The sequence below is a fragment of the Apodemus sylvaticus genome, chromosome 6, assembly GCF_947179515.1.
Source record: "Apodemus sylvaticus chromosome 6, mApoSyl1.1, whole genome shotgun sequence".
NCBI lineage: Eukaryota > Metazoa > Chordata > Mammalia > Rodentia > Muridae > Apodemus > Apodemus sylvaticus.
This window is the reverse complement of record NC_067477.1, coordinates 126,802,996-126,827,987: the sequence shown is the minus strand read 5'-3', so window position 1 is coordinate 126,827,987 and position 24,992 is coordinate 126,802,996. Positions and strand designations below refer to the sequence as shown.

Below are 24,992 nucleotides of genomic sequence, written 5' to 3'. Positions count from 1 at the left end.
CTTTCAAGTGTCTGCTGGTTATTCATATGCCCACTCCACCCCCACCACATTGCCTCTTCACATGCTTTATTTTTGTGATCATTTGACATACTTCTTCATTTATAGGGGTCATAATAACTTGATGGTATATTTTTAGCAGCTTTGCTGGGATATGGTTTGCTTGTTTTATAATTTATCCATTTATATTCACAAAGTTATGGGGCCATTACTCTGTCTAATGTTAGGGATTTTCATTCTCCCAACAATTATCTACTTCATATTCCCACCCTATTCTTGCTTTAACAGCCTCTGACAATCAGTAGACAACTTTCTATTTTTATGTCTGTCTGTTTTAGACATTGAACATAAATACAGTCACACAATCAATATGGAGGCTGGTGGCTGTTTCCTTTTATGTTTCCATAGTATTTTCAGAGTTCATACATATTGTAGCCTTTGCCAGTTTTTAGTTCTTCTTACGGACAAATGACATGGCTCTCAAAGAAATAAGTGCATTTTATTTATGCTGTCACCAGTTAGTAGATTTTTGTGATATACTTGCCTTTGGGGTTCTTAGGAATACTGTCGCTATGCACACTTTAGTATTGCTTCTCTGTGGACATATGGTTTCATGTCACTTGGGTGAGTACCTGGTATAGCAGGAGGTCGGCCGACTTGATAACTCTATACTTACCATTTTAAAGACCTGCCAGACTTCCAAATCTACTTCATGTGTCTACAGCTCATCAGTATTTAAGTAAATGTTTTGTCTTTTATTATTAAGCTGTGGAATTTCTTTAAGTATTCGAAATATAACTCCCTTATCTAAGTTTTTACATATACTTTCTCAGTGGTAGAAATTTTAGGCAAGTGGACTCACTTGCCTAGAATTTGCAAGGCTCTGGATTTGATCTCCAGCACATACAAAGAAGTAAGAAACATAATAAAGACTCACTCGTTCACCTTAAGCCTCAAGGATATTTTTCTCAAGTTTTAAAACTTTTTTTCTCATTGATTTTAAGACTGATCTGCCTAGATGCATTAATATTCTATTACTATTAAGCTGCAATTCTTTTAAAACTTTCCTAGAGCCTTCTAGTGTGGGAACGGATACAGACATGCCCATGGATATTGACAGCAATGATGTGAACAGCGATGGCAGTAGGGGCTTGGATGACTCAGAGGAGCAGTCCCCTCCCGAAGACAAAATGTTCTTCCTTGACCCGACTGATCTTGATGCTGAGCGAGATGAGGAGCCGGTTAAGACAATCAGGTAATGCATATGCTGCCACCAAAGCTAAGGCAGGTCATGATCTCCATTTAGGAAAGGTGGCCTTTCTTTCAGTGTAATTTTAAATGTAATTTAAAATCTGATTAAATCACGGTTAATTATTGCATGCACCACAGTATTTCTGAAATAAATTCTATTAACTTTGCTATCAATTCAAGATAGAAAGCAAGAGAATCTTTATTTTCTTAAAAAGAAAAGGACTTTGTTTAAAGTCTGGATAAAATATCTCACTGTGGAGCAACTACTTAAAGGTGCCTATATTAAACCATTAATTGAAGCAGCCTGTTTCTTCACACATACAGGTTACCAGGTGGTAATCCAGCAGAGAAGGATACATTCCTGAGATGCCTGCATACAATATACCTGCATGTTTTCTCCAGCGTTTATAACCTGATTTTATTTATTACACTGTTTAATTTTCCTAATACCTATAAGTAATTTCCCTTAACAGTATTTTTCTCTAATAAAATCGACTGATTTTGAAATTTAAGCCATGTGCAGTTGAATAAACATGTTTTATGAATTTATTTTTCTGCCTAGGGCAAGAAAATTCCTCAACAGCAAACCCAAATGACCTCCCAGGCTCCAAATCTTCAGGCTGGAGGATTCCTTCTGCTCCACCCATCATCTTCCCGCCCCTTTCCCATCCTCTCTTGTGTGGCCATGTCCTTCCAGAAAGATCCTGACAAACATGATTAGTTACAGTATTATAGTAGTTTGATAAGTTCACTTTGTATCAGTATAACAGAGCTAATTTATTTTCTTTTTAAGTCATGGTCTTCTTATAATGCTTTGAAAAATATTAGCTCAGTTATGTTTTAAAAACTTGGTGAGGTGTGATTTTTTTTAAACTAGATATTGAAAATATTGATCATAAATTTTAAATATTTTCTAGTCCATCCACAAGCAATAATATTCCACTGATGAGGGTGGTACAGTCCATCAAGCACACAAAGAGGAAGAGCAGCACAGTGGTGAAGGAAGGGTGGATGGTCCATTACACCAGCAGGGACAACCTGGTCAGTACCACATGTGTGTGACTGTGCTAGGGAGCTGGGTGATGGATCTACTGTATGCACTTTGAAAGTTAAAAATGAAATATGTACTGACATTATATCCACTACAGCAATGTGTAAAAACTGTGCTAGAATGATAGTCAAGATACAAAAGGAACATCAGACTAATGACTCAAACTATGATTATGCTAAAGATGGAAAGAATTAAAATTGTGTGTGAATAGCCATCCTTTGTAAGGTAGGAAACCATTGGCTTAATGTGATAAAGTGTAAATATACCTGTTCTCGTGGGTCAGTGTAGCAAAGAGGAGCCATGGTCAAGTTACGGTAGGACAGCAGAGGAAGCCTCAGCAGAGTAGTGCAGCTGAGAACACTGGCTTCAGAGCTAGCCTGTCATAAGTCTATTAGCAAAACTGTAGGCATGGTACAGTTACTAACTTCTCTTTATGCCTCAGTTTCTTTGTCTGTAAATCTACATAGTTAGGGCAGTATTTGGCATATAGTAGCAGTCAGTAAATTAGTAGCCATTAAAATTTGCTGAATATTTTTTTAGTAAGCCTTTCTAGAATAATGTGAAGTTAGACTGTGGCAGTATTTAGATCTCCTCGGAAAAGTTCCTTTGTGCAGAGGACGACAGTTGACAGAGGAAAAACTCAAATCTAGTCAAAGCACAGAGAGTAGCTCCCATGGAATGCTCAGCCCCAAATGAGACAGCACCACCATATTTTACCTCCTCTTTCTGCAAGGCTCAGGGACCATTACAAAAGAGGGGCAGAAAGACTGTAAGAGGCAGAGTTGGGGAGGAACACACTGAAAACTGTCTTCTGGATATGACAAGACTGCGGTGCTTGTGAACTCAGCGGACAGTTACCATGACAGTGGGAGGGGCTCAGAAGCTCCTGTTTCTAGCTGAGGGCTTCTGGAGGAGGGAAAGTTGATCTTTAAGGATAAGACTCCTACTAGGTCAACCATGCTCAGATGGCCCCATACCCAAGGATTTATGGGTGGCACCGATTGGACCCTGGTTATTCTTTAAAGAGAGACACAAAATTTAGGGGTTAGTGTGAGATCTGGGCAGAATTAGGGGGAAGAATGGGGATAAAATTATCAAAATACATTGTATACATCTATAAAATACTCAAGGAATAAAAATATTTTAAAACATATAAAGTGTTTAGTATATTTAACTGGTTTCAGTAAAGCTTTACATGATGACAGCAATACAGATTACATCTGTATATTTTTCCATTTGTTTATAATCCATGTCCTTTCAACAAGAACATAAAAGAAATAAACACACATCTGAGAGTTTAGTGGTATGTCTTATGATGAATAACTCAATAAATACTATTAGGTTTACCAATTAGACATTTGGGGGGGAAATGACTATAATGTAAATCACACTTCACATGTAACAAAATTAAATGAATCAAAAGATTTAAATGGTTTCAAGTTAAACCAGTGGAAGAAACATTAAAACAGTTCCTCTATAAAGACTCTGCTGGAGGGGGAGAGCCATGAGCCAGTCTCAGGGAAGAAATTCTGGGTTTGGCAAACCCAAAAACAAGACAAATGACACACTGGAAAAAGTATTTCAACTTATGCTTTAAATAACAACTAATCAAGAATTTGTGAAAAAGTCAACAAATCAGTAATAAAAAGATCATAGCACAATAAAAAAGCAAATTAATATGAAAAGAGATCACAGAAAAAGGAAATAAAATTACTCTTATACATAAAGTGTGGTTTTATTTATAATAAAAAATATAAACTTCAACTTGCACTGATATAACAGATTGTTTGTTTGGTTTTTGCTACATCAGAGATCAAAACGTTTAGCAAGGGTCTAAGTCAGTGGTTCTTAACCTACAGGTCACCTTCTGGGGATCAAATGACCCTTTCACAGGGGTCGCCTAAGAACTTCAGAAAACAGATATTTACATTATGATTCATAGCAGTACTTATAAAGTACCAGCTAAATTTTGTGATTGGGGGTCACCACAGCTTGAGGAATTATAGTAAAAGAGTCACAGTATTAGAAAGATTGACAACCACTTGTCTAAGTAGTTACCCCTATGACTGTGTCACCCCAGTGGATAAGACTATAAATTAGGCCAAGTCTTATTTAACACTGCCAAAACAGTCATTTTATATCTTTTTAATTTTGTTCTATATCTTTGAGAATTATATATGTATACAGTGAAATACCACCTGAACTCCATTTTTCTCTGTGATCCCCCAACACATCACCCTTCCAACGTCATGTCTTCTATGTGTGTGTGTGATAGCCACTAAGTTAGTGAGTACTACAGATAAATACCTGGGTATTTGGCCACCCAGTGGAGGATGAAACCCTACCAGAGAGCAATGATTCGCCCTCCCCACAGCAATTATCCAGTTAGGACTCCTCATTAAGGGGTGAGACCCAAACAACATCTACTCCACCCATGCCAGGATTTTCTCTGGCTTGATCATGTATAGATCCACAGGTACTTGATTATAGATCCAGCAGGTAACCACAGCTACTTATGAGTATATGAGCTAGTTACCTGAAGATGGCATTTCAGAGCCTCCTCACCTGGCTCTTTCTGCCTCCTGTGTGATGTTGCCTGAGCCCTGGTGGTGATGGGATAAATATCAGGGTCTGATTTAGGACTGAGCACTGAGTCTTTTATTCTAAGCACATTGACCAATTATGTGGCTGTCTATGGACTGCTGTCCACAACAAAAACCCCTCTGATCTAGCTCTAGTGCAGCGCAGGCCTATCATCTGGAGCTAGGGGAGCTGTGGAAGTGTGGATCTGGGGCTCTGCATCCAGAAAGCCCTTACCTGGAGGTGCCAGAAACTGGATGGACAGAGACAGTTGGAGCCTGAGAACCCCTTCCCTGTCCGTACTTGGGGTTGACAACATCCAGAAATTTAGCATAAAAGTAAATTACATAAATCTATGCATGTGAATCAATGATGTTCAGATATTTCTGTGTGCATGCGTAAGTTTGTGTGAAAGGACCCCTCCTAAAACCTTCACTTGGGTAACTGTAAGAAATGAGATGTCAGTCACTATGGGAGTGATGCATTTCAAAAAATTTCCTTTTGATATTTTGAAAATTTTAAACCTCATTATGTAAACTACTCAAAATAGAAGAATGGATAGTAAGAAAAAAGTGCAAGTACTTTGGAAGGAATCATATTTGAACCACATTTTCTGACTTCTGTTTTGAATAGAGAAAGAGACATTATTGGAGACTTGACAGTAAATGTCTAACATTGTTTCAAAATGAATCTGGATCAAAATATTATAAGGTAAGGATTTTGCATTTTATAAAATGTTAAAATATACTGTGTTTTCTGGTTTCAGTAAAGTTTTATATGGTTAACTTCATTTTTATGTGAATGTATTTATGACTGCCCAGTAAAGTTTATAGAGGTCAGCGTTAGGTCCAAGTGCCCTCCACTTTCATTACACACACACATACACACACACACACACACACACACACACACCATACACACCAAAAAATGAATCAGTTGTCTGGTTTGGGGCTATTACTTGGACTAAATATTAAATAATTAGTAATTTAAGCCAATGTAAACTAGAGGAATGCCTAAGCAACTCTATTTATTTTTATTTTATGCATGTTGGTGTCCAGCCTGCATTCATGTCTGTGTGAGGGTATCAGATCCCCTGGAATTGGAATTACAGACAGTTGTGAGCTGCCATATGGGTGTTGGGAATTGGGCCCAGGTCCTTTGGAAGAGCAGCCAGTGCTTTTAACTGCCGAGTCATCTCTCTAGCCTCCAGCCATTCTCTGTGCTTGCTTAGCTTGAGTCTTGCTTCCAGAAGCGTGGTCACTGGAGATACAGCTATCGAGCGGTACTGACAGTCTATGGGTGTTGATGTAGAAGCAAACTATCCTCCTAAATGCTTTTCTGCCAGCATCATAAAGATCTGCTATAGCATTTCATTGTGTAGGTGTGTGTGTGTGTGTATGAGTATTTTGCCTGAATATATTTGTATGTCTGGTGCCCATAGTTGTAAGAATTGGGTATTGCGTCTCCTGGAATTAGGATTGCAGGTAGTTGTGAGCTGCCACTTGGATGCTGGGAAATGTATCCAAGTCCTCTGCAAAAGTAGAAAGTACTCTTAACCACTGAGCTTCACTCTAACCCCTCCACTTAATTTCTAGAATAAGCCTAGAGTTCACTGTTCTGAATAGACTGTCTGTCCAGTGAGCGCTCTGAGATCCATCTGTCCCTGCCTGCTACCCTCCAGCTCTGGGGATCTGACAGGTCCACATACTTGTAAGCACTTGATACATCTCCCATGCTCTGAGTCCAATACTCCGTGATCTGCCTCTAGCATTACTGACCAATGAAATCATTTAAGACAGACATACCATAATACTTGGTTGCCTAATCCATATGCTGTATAGTGTGTTGGTCTTAGTGGCTTTCATAAAAATGCTTATCTTTGCTTCTAGTATATTTAAAAAATAAAAATAAATGTGTATTCATAGTTTTTCAATGTTCAACTTTTTTACTACAGGAAATTCCACTTTCAGAAATTCTCCGCGTATCTTCGCCACAAGATTTCACCAGCATTTCACAAGGCAGTAACCCACACTGTTTTGAAATCATCACTGATACCGTGGTCTACTTTGTTGGTGAGAACAATGGGAGCAGCTCTCAGAACCCTGTTCTCGCTGCCACTGGAGTGGGACTTGATGTAGCACAGAGCTGGGAAAAAGCAATTCGCCAAGCCCTCATGCCTGTCACTCCTCAAGCAAGTGTGTGCACTTCTCCAGGCCAAGGGAAAGACCACAGTAAGTGGAAGCACCTTGGTGGCTTCGCTTTATTTTAAGCATTTGTAGATACATTTGTGTGCCTGTGCTTTTTTTATTCTTTCCATTTTGCATTTTTAGTGCTTAAGTTTTGTCTTTAATAGCCAATACCATTAGTTAATTCCTTTATAAAGTTATGCTGAATATCATTTGTGTGTGTGTGTGCGCGCGCGCGCGCGCCGCGGCCCCTCCCCGCCCCCCCCCCCGCCCCCCGCTGTCTCCAATATATATTCACAGCTACCCTCATCTCCTTATATTTAAACTCTGCATCTACCAGCCTACTGTCAGATCTGAAATGGGTACTTTTTTTGCTGCTCTATGATAGTAGCTACTGTAGAATTGTTAGTGTGTTGAGTGGAGCCAGCCTGTAAGACAAAGAATAGTGCTACAGTGCTTAGTGTCTTAGTGTCTATGAATTGCTTTTGGGTTTTTTGGGTTGTTGTAGTTGTTTATTTGTTTGTTTGTGCTGACATAAAGTATTATGTTTACATTACACTCATAAAATATGTTAGGTCAGAATGACGTTACTTTTAAATGAATCAAGACAGAAATTAAAAAAAAACCTGAAGTGGCCACAGTGGTACAAGCCTAGAATCTCAGCACTGAAGAGGCAGAGCCAGGTAGATCTATGAGTTAGAGGTCAGCCTACTCTGTATGGTGAGTGTTGGCCAGGGCCATAGTGAGATCCTGTCTCAGGAAAAATGGGGTAGGGGGTGGAGAGAAAGACAGTATTAAAGAATATTATTATTAATAATATATAATAATATCATATATTAAACTTTAAACCCAAATTGAGTGAATATTTATTTAATAGTAAAGAAATATTAGAGTCTAATACAACTTCTACCTTATTGGAATTATGTTTATAGAGAATTACAGAGAAACACCATCATTAGACAAATATATTTATATTGAAATACGTATCAGCCACTGTCCAACTACAGTTTATCTCAGTTTACCTGTATTATTTTATTCAAGTGTTTCATGCATTTTGTTAGGCCTAAAACTAAAATTCAAAAGAGAAATAATTAAAGTTATGTAGGGGAAGATGAATATTTGAATGTTAGGCAGCAGCAAATGCAGTACAGGCACAAAATAAGGAACACTTTACTGTAGAAACTGAGGTGCGGGAAACAAGAGCAGAGGCTTCATAGAAAGCTTGGTTTGGAATTTGGTCTGCAGTCAGGGTAGGACAGGCAGAGGTAAATACAGCGGTAGCAGAGGCACTGCCTTCGTTGGGGAGACGGTATAATCAAGAGCGTGAAGGCTGTGATCATGTATGTAGTCCCGAGGAAGGCGGGGTGGATGATGGTTAACAGTGTTTATGTTCTGGGGAGTTTAGACAGAACTAACAGTTCATCAAAACTAAGACCCTTTCCCCAGGAATATTGGAGACATGCACGCACATTTTATTCTTAACTTCTGAAGGCTTCTTAAAGTCTCTAAGGCGGAGTCCTAGAGTCGGAAGATGAGGGAGGATACACACGTTCCCTCGCCCACTTTGCTGTGTCGTCTTGGACTCCGGTGTTCCGCATCCAAAGTGGGAGGAATAATAAATACACAGCACAGCACACTTGGCAGCTTGCCCGAGACTTAACCGATACTCCTGCTTTGTCTGAAACCGAGAGAAATTAGAACTGGATGGATCCAGATAGAGGAGGCCATTGAGAGAGAAGAAAATAATGAAACTAGGAAGCAAACCATTAGAAAGGCATTGGCAGGCTCAGTAATTTTACTCATGTGCCTTTCTTTGATCAGTCTTAAAATTTTAAATTACTTACAGGGTATGCTGGTGTGCTCCTTTAATTGCAGCATTCTGGGTAGAGAGAAGGTGATGTCTGTGAGCTTGAGGCCAACATGGCCTTCACAGGGAGGTCTAGGCCAGCCTGGGTTACATAGTGAGACTATTCCCTAAAAATTAGAAGATTTGGATGATGTAAAATAGTTTTGAATTGATTTAATATTTTTAAATAGAGTTTCTCGTGTGTGTGTGTGTGTGTGTGTGTGTGTGTGTGTGTGTGTGTGTGTGTGTGTGTGTGTAGAGTGTCAGGTCCTTTCTGTCATCCTCTGCTCGTTCCCTTGAGAGCACTGAAATGGACTATAGCCTTTGGCTGGGCTGACTCCCCAGCAAGCTCTCATAGTCCTCTCTCTGCACCGTACAAAGCTGCATAAGGCCTTACTTGACCTTTTAAAATAGGTACTGGGGATTCAACTTAGATCCATTGCTTTTGTACACCAAGCTGTTCCCTGGTCTGTGTTGCTTATTTATAATGAAGAATGTGCTTATATTAGTGCTGTCTTGTGTTTTAATGTGTGTAGTTATGAAGGGAATGACAGGTTCTGTTTCTCTGGGTTGTCTTAATGGTGTTTGGTCTTTAATAGCTGTTCTTTTGCTTGTCTTCATGTTTCCCTTTTCTTACTACTTCCTTTGGTTACCACAGTAATTCATCAAAACTTTGTAGGAATATGTCATCTGACTTGAGGCAGTCCTCAGGTTACAGGAAGGGTCCATCCCATCTCTGTCCTGGCTCTGCCCTCAAGAAACTGTTGTCAGCAGTTTGCTATAAATGTCTTAATTGGGGAGGAACATGGGAGAATGGGAGTCCATACTAACTGCTATGTTGTTTTATTTTTTCTTTTACAAAATATAAGGTCATATACTCTGGGCTCTTTTTTTATAAATTTCTTTTACCTACACTAATACATAAAAGGCATATTTCAGTACCATGATGTAGATTTACCTAATTTGAACTCTTTAATGAAATTAATGAATTATATTTTTTAATATGCGTGGGTGTTTTGCCTCCATATATGCCTGTGTACCACATATGTGAATGATGCCCCCAGAGGCCAGAAAAGGACATTGGATCCCTTGAGACTAGAATTGCAGATGGTTGTGAACCACCCAGTAGATGCTAGAACTCAAACCAGGTCCTCTGAAAGAATGGCCAGTATTCTTAACCACTGAGCCATCTGTCCTGATATGTGCTTCTTTGTGTTTTAAAACAGTATAAGCAATATAGAGATGTAAATATCATGCTCCTCACTCCCCAGTCTGCATCACTCACTCACCAGAAGTAGCATTTTTAGCTTTAATTCAAACACTGCTCCACTACAACTTGTTTTTGTTTTTTCTCTTTTGCTCCTGGCAGTGCTGGTAATTGAATCCAGGGCCTCACATTTCACACATAATGGGCAGATGCTCTAACACTGAGCCCTAATTTAGTAGGACATCATGTCACAGATCTGTGCTATTTATTAAATATCTATAGTATTGTTTGTGTGGATGTGTCATATTTTATTTACTCAGTTTCTCATTGATGGATTAGATTCATATGTAACATTTTTAATACATATATATATTGATGTATTTTGAAGTTTGATAAGCTATGGATCTTCATTAAATAATATTAAGTCATATACTAACCATTTTGTGTTTTTCTTATATTTCATTCTTATATTTTACAGAAGATCTGGCTACCAGTATCTCCGTATCTAACTGTCAGATTCAGGAGAATGTAGTAAGTAATAATTATATCCCATATGTGTAGACTGAATAATTAAAATAAGGGAATTAATGTGAAAATCTTACCAGGATTAAGTCTATGTCCCCAAGTGTGGGAACAGGGCCAAGGACAGCGATGAGAGGTGATGGAGTCACATGACAATCCCGAACCCCGGGAATCAGACTCTGGAGAGCAGCAACAGGGTGCAGATCTGAGTTTATTGAGCAGCACATATAAGCTTATATGCAGGGTCTGAGCCAATCCCACGCCCCTAAATCCTCGGGCAATCATATCTCACCACACTGTCACCGTGCTCCAATGAAAACCCTGCCTGATGAGGTAACTCGAATAGGGGGAGCATCATCACCTGTTAGGACTTCTATGAAGACAGAGAAGTAGCCACCATTGCTTTTCGCTGTCTCACTGGTGTTCCAGGAGCCATCTTACATCTAATGCAGTGTACGGCAGATCCGGACTCTGAGGAGTCGCAGGAGCCTGTGGTACCTCACTCTCCGTCCCACTTCTTCCTCCACAAGGTTGACCTCCGCACCCCCACACCCAAGTACTTACCAGTTGCTAAGCTCAATACTAAAGTAAACTTCATAGTGATGCTATCCCTAAGTGATTCTACTTTAGGGGAGGAGCTAGGGTAGTTTTTTGTTGTTTTTTTAATCATAAAAATAGGAATTTTTTTCACATGAGAATAGGCTAACATCTGGTATTTGGTGAGGCTGCTTCATCCTGACCCACAGAGAGAGCATCCTAAAGAGAGGTGCACCCAAGCTACACTCAGGATGAATGGGGGTTTGACACAGCCTTGACGGAGTAGCTAGGAGACAGGTCATATAGACACAGGAGCAGGATGAATCATAGATGGACACAGGAAGCGGACTGAGTAGGTGAAGTTTGATAGCTGTGACTCAGCACATAACTTTTGTAGTAGTGGGACAGCCTTTGCTGTAAAGGACCAAACATTAAACAGTTACATGGTAGCGCCTGCCCAACTCTGCCACTGTAGCAGGAATGAGTATGCCTGTTGTAATAAATTTTTGGCCACTGAAATTTGAATCTCATAGTATACTTATATATCACAAATATGACTTTGATTTGTCCAGTCATTTTAAAAACCTAACCACTGATCAAGAGCTGTACAGAAAGGCCAGGGCTATACTTTGCCACTTTTGGACTCAGATTGAAAAACAAATATGCTAGAAAATTTTTAAATGTTTTCTGATAAATATATACATATATATATATATATATGTATATCTTTGACCTGGAGTTTGAAGCTATTATAGTTTTCCAACATAAGTTTGGGGCTAAGATTGAAGTAGAGACTGAATTTCTAGAAAGTTAGAAATAGCGAGCAAGCATCAAGAGATATGACCTCTATGTCTCATGTCTTGGTGATAGCTAAAGTAAATTCCATATTAAGGAATATAAGGAGAATCCCAAGAACATGAGAGAAAATGTCTGAATGTCCCCACAGGTTCCTAAAGATACGTGCATCCATGGCTAAGAAGAAAAAAGATTTAGTTTTGGCCTTATTTATCTTGAAAGGCCTATGTCTACTTTGATTAGAACCAAAGTTTTGTCACTTAAAATTTGATTGAGGTTGATAAGCATATACAAATGACTCTTACAGCCTTTAAAGTCTTCATTACAATGTAAGGTGTGTACACACGCATGCATTGGTCTTTGTTTCAAGGCTGAAGCTTTGGATCTGTTAAATGGGCTTACATTCATTTTTTCACCAGTCATGCCCATAATGCAATTCTGGTTACTACACACTCCAAGTTAGTGTTTGAATATTCTGAGAGCAGCAAATGTTAACCAAAAAGGGGGGAGGGGGAGTGGCTATTGAGTGATTTATATTAGAATTCCACACACATCTTACCAGTCTGTCAGAGTTAGTACAACCCCAGTGTGACTCTAGGTTTTCGTTTTGGATGTGAGCACATGTATTTGGAGCGGGGAAAACTCAGACATCGTTTCTGTTGAGCACCTTCCACCCTGTGTGTAGTGCATGCGTGCGTGCACGTGCGCGCGGGAATGCAGCATGTGCGCACTGATACACACTGACCAGGTGGGTTGGTTGACCGTCAGCCTCCAAGGATCAGCATCTCACCTGCCTACATTGGAATTAAAAGCATGAAGCCACCACACACATCTTTCTAAAACGAGTTTCTAGAATCAAACTAAGGTCCTTGCACAGCAAGTACTTTACCAGCTGAGCTATCACTCTAGCCTAAGTATTTTGTTGTTGTTTTGTTTTGTTTTTATGTTTTAAGTCAAAGATAGCCGTTTCCTTTTTGGTAAAACTGTGTTAACTTCTTTATTGGTCAGTACTAATTATAAGATTTATTTTCAACTCAAAGCATCTTTTCCCCTGAAGGTTTTTTTGGTTGGTTGGTTTGGTTTTATTTTAGTACAGGTTTTACTGTGTAGACCAGGCTGGCCTTGAACTCACAGACTTGCCTGCCTATGCCTAGGGTGAATGCTAGAATTAATGGTATGTGTCACCACACCCAGCTCCTAAGGGTCTTCTTAGAGAATAAGTTATATATGCATAGTGAATCATAGTGTAAGACCAGGCTAATTTTCTCTAAAATCCAGAATGCCTATTCTTCATGAAATATTTTGTGCTTCATACATCTTTTTGCCTCTAACATGAAGTTGAAACTAAGTGTTTGAGTCAGTGACATTGATGTGCTCGGGAAGAACACTGTGCCTGCTTGCTTTCTCTAGGACATCAGCAGCGTTTACCAGATCTTTGCAGACGAGGTACTTGGTTCTGGCCAGTTTGGCATTGTTTATGGAGGTAAGCAGTTACAGCCTGTTATATGCATGTTTTCTAACTTGGGAAGTTTGAAGACCGCTGTCATTCTTTTTAGCTCACAGCTCTGTTAAGTGCCCTTTCCTTAACAGCTGATTCACATCCGCCCAAATAAGACCTTTTCTCAAAAACCAAGTCTCTCTCTCTTTCAGTAGTAAAACTAAGAGTGACAGAATCAGGAAATTACTTCTACAGTTGTCTTTCTCTCTTCTTGCAGCTCATATGTTTGTGTTGGGTCGTGTGCACTATTTGCTCTAGTAAGTTCCCCACTAGTTTCCAGTGCAAGTCAACATTCATCTTCTGTTGACTTGAATATTCTCAGGTCTGAAGAACTGAATTCTTACTCTATTCTGAGGTTAAGAATACTGATAAAACCATTTAGCATCTGTGTGTCTAAAAATATTGGTATCTGCTTAATGAAGGTAGTAAACCGAATTGCACTGCACATAGGCTTACTGGAACTAATTAAAGCTAGCGTGCCCATGAAAGAACTCCATAAGCTGTGATCCAGGATAGAATGTGAAACCCTTGGCGTCCCTTGCTTCCTCCTTCAGTCCCTTCTTTCACACCACTCAGAGTGAGTCCTTCAGAAAATCAGCATCGCATGTTAGTATTAGTACATTCAGAAGCCCATTGTCTGTGGTCCGTGTCCATTGTTCACAGTGTGTGCAGTTACAGTCTCTGCTTAGGTAGCCTCCATTCTAATTACAGTTCATTTTTTGTTTCTTCCGGTCATGCCTGAATGCCTCTGTGTTTTACCTCTGCACCTTTCTCCATCCTTTGTTTAATTAACATGTGTTTGTTTCCAGCCTCATCTGAAGGACCACCTCTTCTGCAGTGGTTTTCAACCTTCCTAATATGACTCCTTAACACAGTTCCTCTTGTTAGATGACCCCCAGCTGTAAAATTATTTTTGCTGCTACTTTATAACTGTAATTTTGTTGTTATGATTCATAATGTAAGTATCTGATATGCAAATGGACCCTATGAAAGGGTCATTCCACACACCCCAAAGGCGATGTGCTCACAGGTTGAGAACCACCTCGCTAATGTGGTTGTTTTACCATCCTATTGCTCAGCTGAGTAACTGCATTGTGCTTCCTCCGTGCCCCTGCCATATGGTGGGCCCCCTCCTGCCAGAGTGCCTGTAACACTGGGTTTCTCTCATCTTCCTGTGGAACTTTGAGGGTAGCCTTACGGATGTCTGTTTTGTTTTCCAAGTATCTGCTTGGAACTACGTCTCAGCCAGAAATGTGTAGGTTTTACACGTGCACTCATCTGTGGTTTGCAGCTTCAGATTTGTTGGTTTTATACTAGTGAGATCTGGAAGACCTCAGTGAGGGAAGAGTAATTGGTCTGAAGTACTGGCAGCATCTTACCAAACAAGCCTTGTTTGTCTAGTCTTTTAAAGTAGTCAGAATTTTAGGGTTGGGTCCTTGAAACAGTTGTAATTTGTAAGTTAATAAACTGGTAGAGAATAGGTCACGCGTGTTGAATAGAGCTAAGAACTGTACCTGCTATTTTCACCTCTTGAACCCACTTAATAAATACAAAGTAACTAACTTATTCTAATTAATGAATGAGATACTGTTATATACTTATTTTAAACCTAGAATTTAAAGGTCTGATGTTTGAGATAATCACTCTGCTGACTTAGTGAACCTAGAATAAAATTCGTTAGTATATTATTTCTGTCTTGACAGTCTCTGAAGGCTTGGTCAGGGCATTTAAAAACTGTTACTTATTTACCATGATCTGTTACTTCTCAGCAAGCAGGTGCCTGAAGGTGTTATGCCATTTCAGGTCGTGAAATTGCCTTGATTACAGGCAGTATTATAGACGAAAGCATCACATTTCTTAAAATGTGGAAAAGAATATGAGCAAAAGAAAAATGCAAGATTAAATACATAAAATTTCAATCTGTGGACAACTTCTCAATGCAGCTTTTCTGTTATATGTGAGCTACCAGTTGATTCTTTTCTATTCTTTAACAGGAAAACATAGAAAGACGGGCAGGGATGTTGCTATTAAAGTAATTGATAAGATGAGATTCCCCACGAAGCAAGAAAGTCAGCTCCGGAATGAAGTGGCTATCTTACAGGTAAAACTTAAAGAGGCTTACCTGGGCGTTAACTTTGACTTTGAGGCTTTGAATAAATATTTTAGATGATGCAGACAAGGATAGGCTTGGGGGTTTGTTTGGATCTTTTGAATACTAAACAGTAAGTCTTTTTTATATTAAGATTATAATGTGTAAAAGTTTAAGGGCCCTGCTATGGTTTTATTTTTAATGCTAGCTTGATTAGGATCTTTTTTTCTGAGTGAAATCTCTAAAAACAATGAAGAGAAATTCAGTTGTAATTCCTTTACAGATACTTACTTCTACTGTATTTTTATGATGTCATTATTTTATTCATCAGATTTTCAGATATAATATAAATATGCTAGTTACTCTAAAAATAAACACTGGTTAAAACAAAGTATGCCTTTTAGCAGTAATATGTTGTTCTATTAATTCAAGGTCTCTGTACTGCATTACTTCATTAAAAGTTTGGTGGTATTTAGTTTTGTTTAGTTGGGATTTTTGTTGTTTTGGTTTTGCTGAAGCCAAGGGTTGCTATGTAGCCCAAGATAAATCTCATGCTGTGGTGGTCCTGGCTTTAACTGTCCTGGGTGCTTAGTTATAGATGCACATCACCATGCCCACCTTATTTTTTTTATGACAAATAATGATTTCCCTTTATTAGATTCAGAGAAATGAGAAGGCAATATGGATATAACGCTACAAGCACCTTCTCAAAACTACTTTTTTTTAATTAGATATATTGTTTATTTACATTTCAAATGATTTCCCCTTTTCTAGCTTCCTACTCCCCGAAAATCCCATAAGCCCTCTCTTCCCTCCCCCTGTTCCCTCATCCACTCCTTCCCACTTCCCTGTTCTGGTATTGCCCTATACTGCTACACTGAGTCTTTCCATAATCAGGGGCCACTCCTCCGTTCTTCTTGGACATCATTTGATGTGTGGATTATGTTTTGGGTATTCCAATTTTCTAGGCTAATATCCACTTATCAGTGAGTGCATACCATGATTGATCTTTTGAGACTGGGTTACCTCACTTAATATGATGTTCTCCAGCTCTATCCTTTTGTCTAAGAATTTCATGAATGTCCACCTTATTAAAGCATAGTCTAAAAATCCGTTAGCAGAATGTAAATCACATAAAGTACTTGGGTTTTTCTTTTGACCTAATATTTTTATCTTCTTTGTGAGTTGTATAAAAGATAAAAACTTATCTTAGTTATTGTATCTTCTGGACGTTGTAAGAAATAATAATATTCCAAATACCCATCAGTTCATTGTAAAATGTTTTTATTCTCCTATATGTGATTGTTATCTTGGAGGTTTCTTGCCTCTGTCTACCAACTCCTACCTAGTCTGGAAGCTTCCAGCCTCCATTCAATCTTATCTAGGTCTAGAATGTTTTCAGCCTCTGAGACTTGTTGCTGAATAAGCTCACCCACTTCTAGTTCTTTCTGAATTCTGTCTTAAGTGATTCAACGCAACTGTTCTGGCTTACACTCCTCTCCAAGCAGAATTGTTCAGTCTGACACTTAACCCCCTCCCCCCTCCTCTCTGAATTGCTGTTTGGCCTCAACTTACTCTAACAATCTGTTCTGATCTTCTGACTCCTTCTCATACTCTGGTTCAATTCTGTCTTTACCTATGTCTAGCATGTTCTCTCTTCAGCCTATCTCTGTACAACTCTCCTAGTAAAACTCCTTCCTTCCTTTTTCTCTGCACTGCTCTCTCTGAAGTACACTCTCTCTTCTCTGTTCTCGTAAGAGTTGGGCATATGCTAGTCTGTCAAATCTTTCTCTGATTCGTCACTTTGTCTGCCACTCAAATAGACATCACTTTCATACATAGGTGCTTCCTTCTATAAACTAACTTTACCTTCATTGTTTGGAATTAAAGGTGTGTACTTAAGGGCCTGTCTGTATTCCAGCCAGAGATTAAAGGTGTGTGCTAAGGGCTGAGCTGCACTGCAACTAGAAAAAGAGGTTTCTAGTAAATAACACAATCTCTTAGTTCATAGTATGGTCAAATATCCTGCAACAGTTGATTATGTGGCTTTTGCATGCTATTTAAAAAATGCCCATGTAATAGTTAATACTCTCAGACCTTCACCTGCGTATGTGTGATAATAATATAGCCTACTACCCTTCTTTGAAGGAAAGTAGTGTTTAAGCAAATGTCAGTGATACATTCTTACATTATTATTGCTAGTAAGTAACAATTACTTCATGTTTTAAGAGAAATGATAATCAAGAATTCCTGGTCAGTCAGGCTCATATCAAACCTGCTTCCAACAAAGTTAAGTTTAGGTAGAATATTAATATCATTCACATAGGCTCTGTATAAGTGTCTTGTTGATGTTTTTCATATTTAATTTATAAATCTTGCTGTCCAACTAATACATAAAGATCTTCATTTAAGTATTGATTTCTCTTTGGCTTTGATCACAAACAGTCCTAGAGTAAATATTTAACTTGGGATTTTTCAGTTAATGCACACAGTGAATACTGCTTGTTTGTATCAGTGTACAATTAGGTATTTTAGGTTGTCTCTAGATACTCTGTGCCTTAGTCAGGGTTTCTATTCCTGCACAAACATCATGACCAAGAAGCAAGTTGGGGAGGAAAGGATTTATTGAGCTTACACTTCCACGTTGCAGTTTATCACTAAAGGAAGTCAGGACTGGAACTCAAGCAGGTCAGGGAACAGGAGCTGATGCAGAGGCCATGGAGGGATGTTTCTTACTGGCTTGCTTCCCCTGGCTTGCTCAGCCTGCTTTCTTATAGAACCCAAGAGCACCAGCCCAAAGGTGGTACCACCCACAAGGGGCCCTCCCTACTTGATCACTAATTGAGAAAATGCCCCACAACTGGATCTCATGGAGGCACTTCCCCAACTGAAACTCCTTTCTCTGTGATAACTCCAGCCTGTGTCAAGTTGACACACGAAACTAGCCAGTACACTCTGCTTTCATAAAAACTTATGTATTTGAGGGAGAGAGTTTGTGTGTGTGTGTTTGTGTGTATCCAAAATTGTGACTTTGATAATCCATTGACAGTGTATGAACTCATCAAAATCTTTACGTGTAAATAGTTTAATGAACTTTAACATGCTTTATGTTAGAATGTAGTGTGAACTTGAAACACAAGTACTGTGTAAAACAAAAATTCCACATAATACCTGCTTTACTGAAATTAGTTTTATAGGATTTAATCAGTGAGCATTCCAGATAGGCTGTTCACATGGATTGAAGGTAACCTTATTATAGTTTACATTCCTGCTGCCATTCTACATGTATTCTCTCTCTCTCTCTCTCTCTCTCTCTCTCTCTCTCTCTCTCTCTCTCTCTCTCTCACACACACACACACACACACACACACACACACACACACACAGGGTCCAGAGGTCAGTTGTGTGTATTTAGAAGGAGGTATGCAAAAGTAACGTTTTAGCCTAAGCTAAAAAATACAAAACATCTTGCAAAGAAAACATAATGGAAGACATGGAAGATAGTCTCTCCCTTCAGTGAATCTATTTCCCAGCACATAATTAGGAAAACTACCTGTGATTCTTGTTGTAGTTGTTATTTTATAGGATTTTAGTTTACTTTCTAAACTTTTTTATTATTATTATTGTATATGTACACGCAAATTCATGATTACAGTCTGCTGATTTCATTTAGTATTGCTCGTGTGTGTCACTGCTTGGGGTTGCAGCTATCAGGGACATCCCTGGAGCAGACTGACTCCCTCTCTCAGCAGTCATTAACTGCCTGCTCCTCTTCATTTAGGGGTAGGCCTTCTGAGACTCCCCCCAACCATGTTGGCATGTTGCCTGGTGGTGTCATTTTACAGCTCTTGTTTAGGCAACCATACCATTGAATTTCATGGGTCCAGCTCCCTGTCACATACAGACGCTCTCTCACAGCAGGCTTCTGCTCTCCTGGCTCTTCCACAGTGTTCTGAGCCTCAGTATAGGGTTGTGTTGTAGGTGTGTCAGTTGGTGTTGAGTACCCCACGGTCAGCGTTTGGACCAGTTGTGCCTTTCTGTTAATGGTCTCTGTCTAATACAAAAGGGAGCTCTGAGGAGGGCGGAGAGTAAACTGTTTTTCTTTTCATTCTGTATCTTCATATAATCATTGTAGTCTTTTAGGTAGTTTCACAGTAAGACTGGTTTTCTACTGAATTTGATCATCTAAATACCCTTCCACTTTTCTTCAGAATCTGCACCATCCTGGGATTGTAAATCTGGAATGTATGTTTGAAACCCCAGAACGAGTCTTCGTAGTGATGGAAAAGCTTCATGGAGATATGTTGGAAATGATTCTGTCCAGTGAAAAGAGTCGACTTCCAGAACGGATTACTAAATTCATGGTCACACAGGTATCTTAACTCTACCTTGAAACCAGTAAACCTAAGAGAAATAAACGGTCCCATTTTTATATATTGGAAAACTAAGGATTGGTAGCCTTGGTAAAAGTGAAGCAATAATACTTTTAGCTACATCTCGATTAAGTATAGTAGAATTTTGAAATTATTATACATTTCAAGAAGTCACATTGGAGTTTAGCTGACTTTCTAGGCATTGAAAAGCCCTTTGCAGGAGTAGGGTCACTTTTAAATTCTCTTTTTATTTTATGTGTATGAGTGTTTTGCCTCCATGTATGTACATGTGTGTGGTGCCTGTGGAGGTCATAAGAGGTCAGAGGAACTGGAGTTATGCGCTGTCTCGTGGGTATTGGGGACTGAAGTTGCTCTTCTGCAAGGACAGCTGATTCCCCACCCTCTGTGCTAGTCATCTTCTCTACAGGTCATAGGTTAGTATGTAAAGTCAGGGTTTCAGGGTGTTTTTCATACCTGTTTGTCATCATCTTTGCTCTCATTTGCTCCTCGAAACCTTTTCCCAAACAGATACTTGTTGCCTTGCGGAATCTACATTTTAAGAATATCGTGCACTGTGATTTAAAGCCCGAAAATGTGCTGCTTGCATCTGCAGAGCCATTTCCTCAGGTGAGACGTTTTCAGAACCTGATTAAGGAGCATTTTTGAATTAACAAAATTTACAAAAGTTCCTCCTAATAGGAAAGAGAGCTTCTGCATACATACCATGGTAGTCTCTGGCTGCCAGTTAAATCATTTAAATTCAGACTTTCTTATTATATTGCTGGTATTTATTAACACTTTTTCAGACTTAAATAGGTCTCAAGAAACAAACTTTGGGGTTTCTTTGGCAGGGGAGGAAGTTTCTAATTATATATATGAGACTTAAACCACATATTTAAGCTCTTCAAATATCTGAATAGAGGAGTCACCAAATTCAATTATGTCTCAGTAAATTTTATTCTTGACATGTATCATGTGACATACTAGAAACAGCAAGCAGCATTTGAGTATGCTTCCAACTCTGTTCTCCAGCAGTTGTTTGCACTGTGGCTGTGTAGACACCAAATTCTCCTCCCAGTGTACAGTTCCTAAGTCACTTTGTCAATCAGAGTATTGCCTCTGGAAAGTACTGGGCATTTGCCTATTGGGCATAGCTGCAATCACTAATAACCAAAACATAATGTAAACTGATGTAACACGGTAAGTGTCCTAAGCTTTGCTAAGCCCATCATACTTCCAGGTGGTAGTGGTTGTGGTCATGCTCATATGTAACCTTATTCAACTCTAACCCAACTGGAGTAGTAGTAGTAGTCTGTCAGCATAGAAAGCACGCATAGCTCAGAGGTTCTCTACTGTTCATCATTTTCTATGAGTCTTGTTTACTTACCTGCTGGTACTTAACATCCTTGCCAACAGATACTCTAAGATTAAGCAAAATGAAGGATGTTCCAAAATACTGTAGATTATTTTTCATGAAGCAAAACATTTGAATACTTTTATATGTCTAGATGAATATTTTTATATGTCTAGACACTGAGGATTCAAAACTGAAACACAATTTTTACAGAAAATAGTAAAGGGGTGTATTAGTAAGGGTTCTCTGGAGTCACATGGAATATCTCTATATCTTAAGAGAATTTCATATGATGACTTACAGTCTGTAGTCCAACTAACCCAAAAGGGGCAGCTGTGAGTGGGAAGTCCAAGAATCTAGTAGTTGCTCAGTCTCATGAGGCTAGTTGTTTCAGGTGGTTGAAGAAGTAGGTTGCCAACAGATGTGCTGGCAAGTAAGTGCAAGCAGGCAAGAATAGTGAGTTTTCCTTGTTCCAGTGTCCCTACATAGGCCTCCAGCAGAAGTATGGCCCAGATTAAAGGTGTGTACCACAGCACGTTAGATTGGAACTTGCTTTGTCCCAGGCTGACCTTGAACTGAGGTATCTGCTTACCTCAATTTCTTGGGTTTAAAGGCGTGTACTACCTTGTCTGGGCTAAACTTTTCATGGCCACTATGCCTCAAGATATCCGGGTCAGAAGCCTGTGTCTGGATCACAGGTGTGCCCTCCATTTCTGGATTGTAGTTTATTCCTGATGTAGTCTAGTTGACAACCAGGAATAGCCATCACAAGGGGTTCCTTTCAAGATCAGCATCCTCCATCCATTTCATCAGAACAACAAAACTGAATCCCTATTCCATGACTCTGGAAGTTTTTATGACAGAGTACAAATTATTCTTAAAATAAGTGCGAGGATGGCTCTTCATGCTGCTGTAGTATCACAGAGCCACAGATGTATCTGTCTGCCTCTGGGGAAATGGCACATCAGTTTGCCTGTCTATAGCTGTTTGTGTATAGTCAGCACCTTTGGTTAAGTGCACTGAGCATATCTAGGGACAGGTATTGATACAGTGATATGTTTTCACATGTTCAATTTCCAGGTGAAGCTGTGTGACTTTGGGTTTGCACGCATCATTGGTGAGAAGTCATTCCGCAGGTCAGTGGTAGGCACTCCAGCCTACTTAGCCCCGGAGGTTCTCAGGAGCAAAGGCTACAACCGTTCCCTAGACATGTGGTCGGTGGGAGTCATCGTTTATGTGAGCCTCAGTGGCACATTCCCATTCAATGAAGATGAAGATATAAATGACCAAATCCAAAATGCTGCATTTATGTACCCACCAAATCCATGGCGAGAAATCTCCAGTGAAGGTAAAAGAGAATCAAGTTTCAGGTTCTCACCTTTAGTCTGAAATCTTGGTGATCACAATCCTCCTGTGTCCTCATCTCCCTGAGTCAGTGCCAGTCTTTGGGTGCTCTATTGTATTTGTTTTTTGAGGTAGGGACTCACTTTGTTGCCCTGGCAGACCTAGAACTCACCATGTAGACCAGGATGGCCTTGAACTCACAGAGATCTGTTTGCAACTGACTCTCAAGTGCTAGGATTAAATGTGTGTTCCACTGCACAAGGCCAAGTACTTTAAACTGTTTTGTCTCTATTTTTCCTCAAAATTTTTAGGCGTCGTGGCAATAAGCCAGGCCCCAAGAGCCTCATCCGAAAACTACTCAAGTGTCTTTTTACCTGTGCTACCCATTCATCTGATTATTCAGTCACTGCTCCTGGATCCATCTGCAGGAAACAATTATTTTATCTACTTGGCTTCCCTTTAGCCACAGCTGCTCTAGGTTTCTGATGTTGCTCTAGTTAAAGAGGCTTCTGGGCCTCACCCCCTACTTCTCACACACACCTACTTGTGCACTCCTAAACTCTTCTCTGTGTCTGCATCTTTCCTCCTGCCGACAGCCCCTCCAACAAGCATCGACAATTCTTCACAGCCTGCCTTCTGACCTGTGTGTCCTCCTGACCTATCCCTCCTCCAGACTTTAAAGATCTTATGCTAACACTTGAGCATTTTGTCTTCAGGATATGTTTGGTAACTGATTATTCCAATCTTCAGAACAACATTGTAAACTCCATGAATAGACACGTTTAGTTATGCACATTATACCTAGAATGAGCTTTTGTATCTGCAGTTCATTTTTTTTTCAGTCCTTCCAATCTCTTACCAGGAAGCTTCATGCTATAGTCTTCATGACTATTGAAGGCTTTTCAGTTTGTAATGCCTCCTTCTGTACATGTCAAGAATGAGCCGGGGCTGTCAGCATACACTAGTAATCCCAGTATTGTGGAGGTTTCAAAGCTCTGTACAAGACCTTTTCTCGGGGAAGGGGTGGACAGAAAAGTCAGGGAAAGGAATAAGTTGGTCCTCTTTAATTACTGATGGAGTATGTCAGCCCCAGTAAACAGTTCTCTTATGTAGTAAATGTACTACTGAGGAATATCTCCACTCAGTTTAGTAGCCCTTGAAATGAATAGGTCTTTTTTTTTATCTTTCCATATGTCCTGAGACAGATGACAGTTTGATAAATACTCCACTGAACTGGAAGGAGGGTCGGGAACAACAGAAAAGCCAGCAGCCTGCCAGGTTCACTTTGTAACAAAAAAGGCTGGGTCCGCTACAGAACTCTAACGGCAGTGTGGTCCATACACCTCTCCTGTCATTCACTTGGCCATGTCCTAGATTCTGGCTCAGCAGGTGCGATGAAACAGTTCTGAAACTCACCAGAAGTTGAACACTGGTGACAGAATAAAGGTGTGAAGAATGTCTCTGCACATTGAGACAAGGCTTTCATTACAGTCTGTGATCAGTATATAGTTTTGTGGTTACCTTGGTTTGGCAGTATTTCAGTTTCTCCAAATAACCGAGTAGAATGTGCTCAGTGTCAGTGTAAGTACCAAATCACCCCTAACCTGTTTGCTAAAACTGACAGAGGATATCTATAGAAGAGTGACATCTGCCAACTTTTCACACCATGTCAGGGGAGAGTTTTGTGATATCACTGCAAGAGGAAAACCTTGGACCCAATCCGTTTTGTTCATCCTCAAATAATAGTAATGAATACTTACCCGTGTGCTAAACACATCCTAAACTTTTCTATTAAGCTGATCTCATTTTCCTAACAGTTTCATTGTGTAGATGAGGAAATCAAGATACAGTGTAAGTTTGCAACAGACTATGTCATACTGTGATACGGCACACATCAGCCTGTCAATCTGGCTGTAGTGTATGCGTGTAACCACACTGACTCCTGCCTTAGTAACATAAAAAGTTGGCATTCCTACTTATTACAGGCAGCATCTATGGATCACGTCCGTGTGTTCGGTTCTGTAGACTTGAAGCAGATTTTCCCCATGCCACCCTTACGTGAGTCTTTACATGAGCCAGTCTGCTCTCCTGCAGGCAGAATCACAGCTTTGGGTTCAATACTCCAAAACTCATACATATAATTTTGCTTTTCATCTAGCAATTGACTTGATAAACAACTTGCTTCAAGTGAAGATGAGAAAACGTTACAGTGTTGACAAATCTCTTAGTCATCCTTGGCTACAGGTAAAAAAAAAAAATGTCCACTAAAAGTTTTTCTTTATGTTTGGCCTGGTTCTTCCATGAGTTATTACAGACATTTGTCCCAAGACCAAAAGTCTACACTTGAGAGTGAGCAGAGAAG

At 39.6% G+C, this 24,992-nt stretch overlaps 1 protein-coding gene across 1 annotated transcript in view; it reads left to right on the top strand.

Moving 5' to 3' along the window:
* Window positions 1-24,992, top strand: part of Prkd3 (protein kinase D3) — a 73,631-nt gene that overhangs the window by 45,696 nt on the left and 2,943 nt on the right. Inside the window, exons 8-18 of the mRNA XM_052186423.1 lie at window positions 1,069-1,252; window positions 2,166-2,289; window positions 5,513-5,590; window positions 6,834-7,110; window positions 10,597-10,649; window positions 13,383-13,455; window positions 15,465-15,571; window positions 19,771-19,932; window positions 20,461-20,559; window positions 22,367-22,634; window positions 24,789-24,874. Of these exons, the coding sequence (XP_052042383.1) occupies window positions 1,069-1,252; window positions 2,166-2,289; window positions 5,513-5,590; window positions 6,834-7,110; window positions 10,597-10,649; window positions 13,383-13,455; window positions 15,465-15,571; window positions 19,771-19,932; window positions 20,461-20,559; window positions 22,367-22,634; window positions 24,789-24,874 (1,511 nt within the window). The remainder of the gene's footprint in view (window positions 1-1,068; window positions 1,253-2,165; window positions 2,290-5,512; window positions 5,591-6,833; window positions 7,111-10,596; window positions 10,650-13,382; window positions 13,456-15,464; window positions 15,572-19,770; window positions 19,933-20,460; window positions 20,560-22,366; window positions 22,635-24,788; window positions 24,875-24,992) is intronic.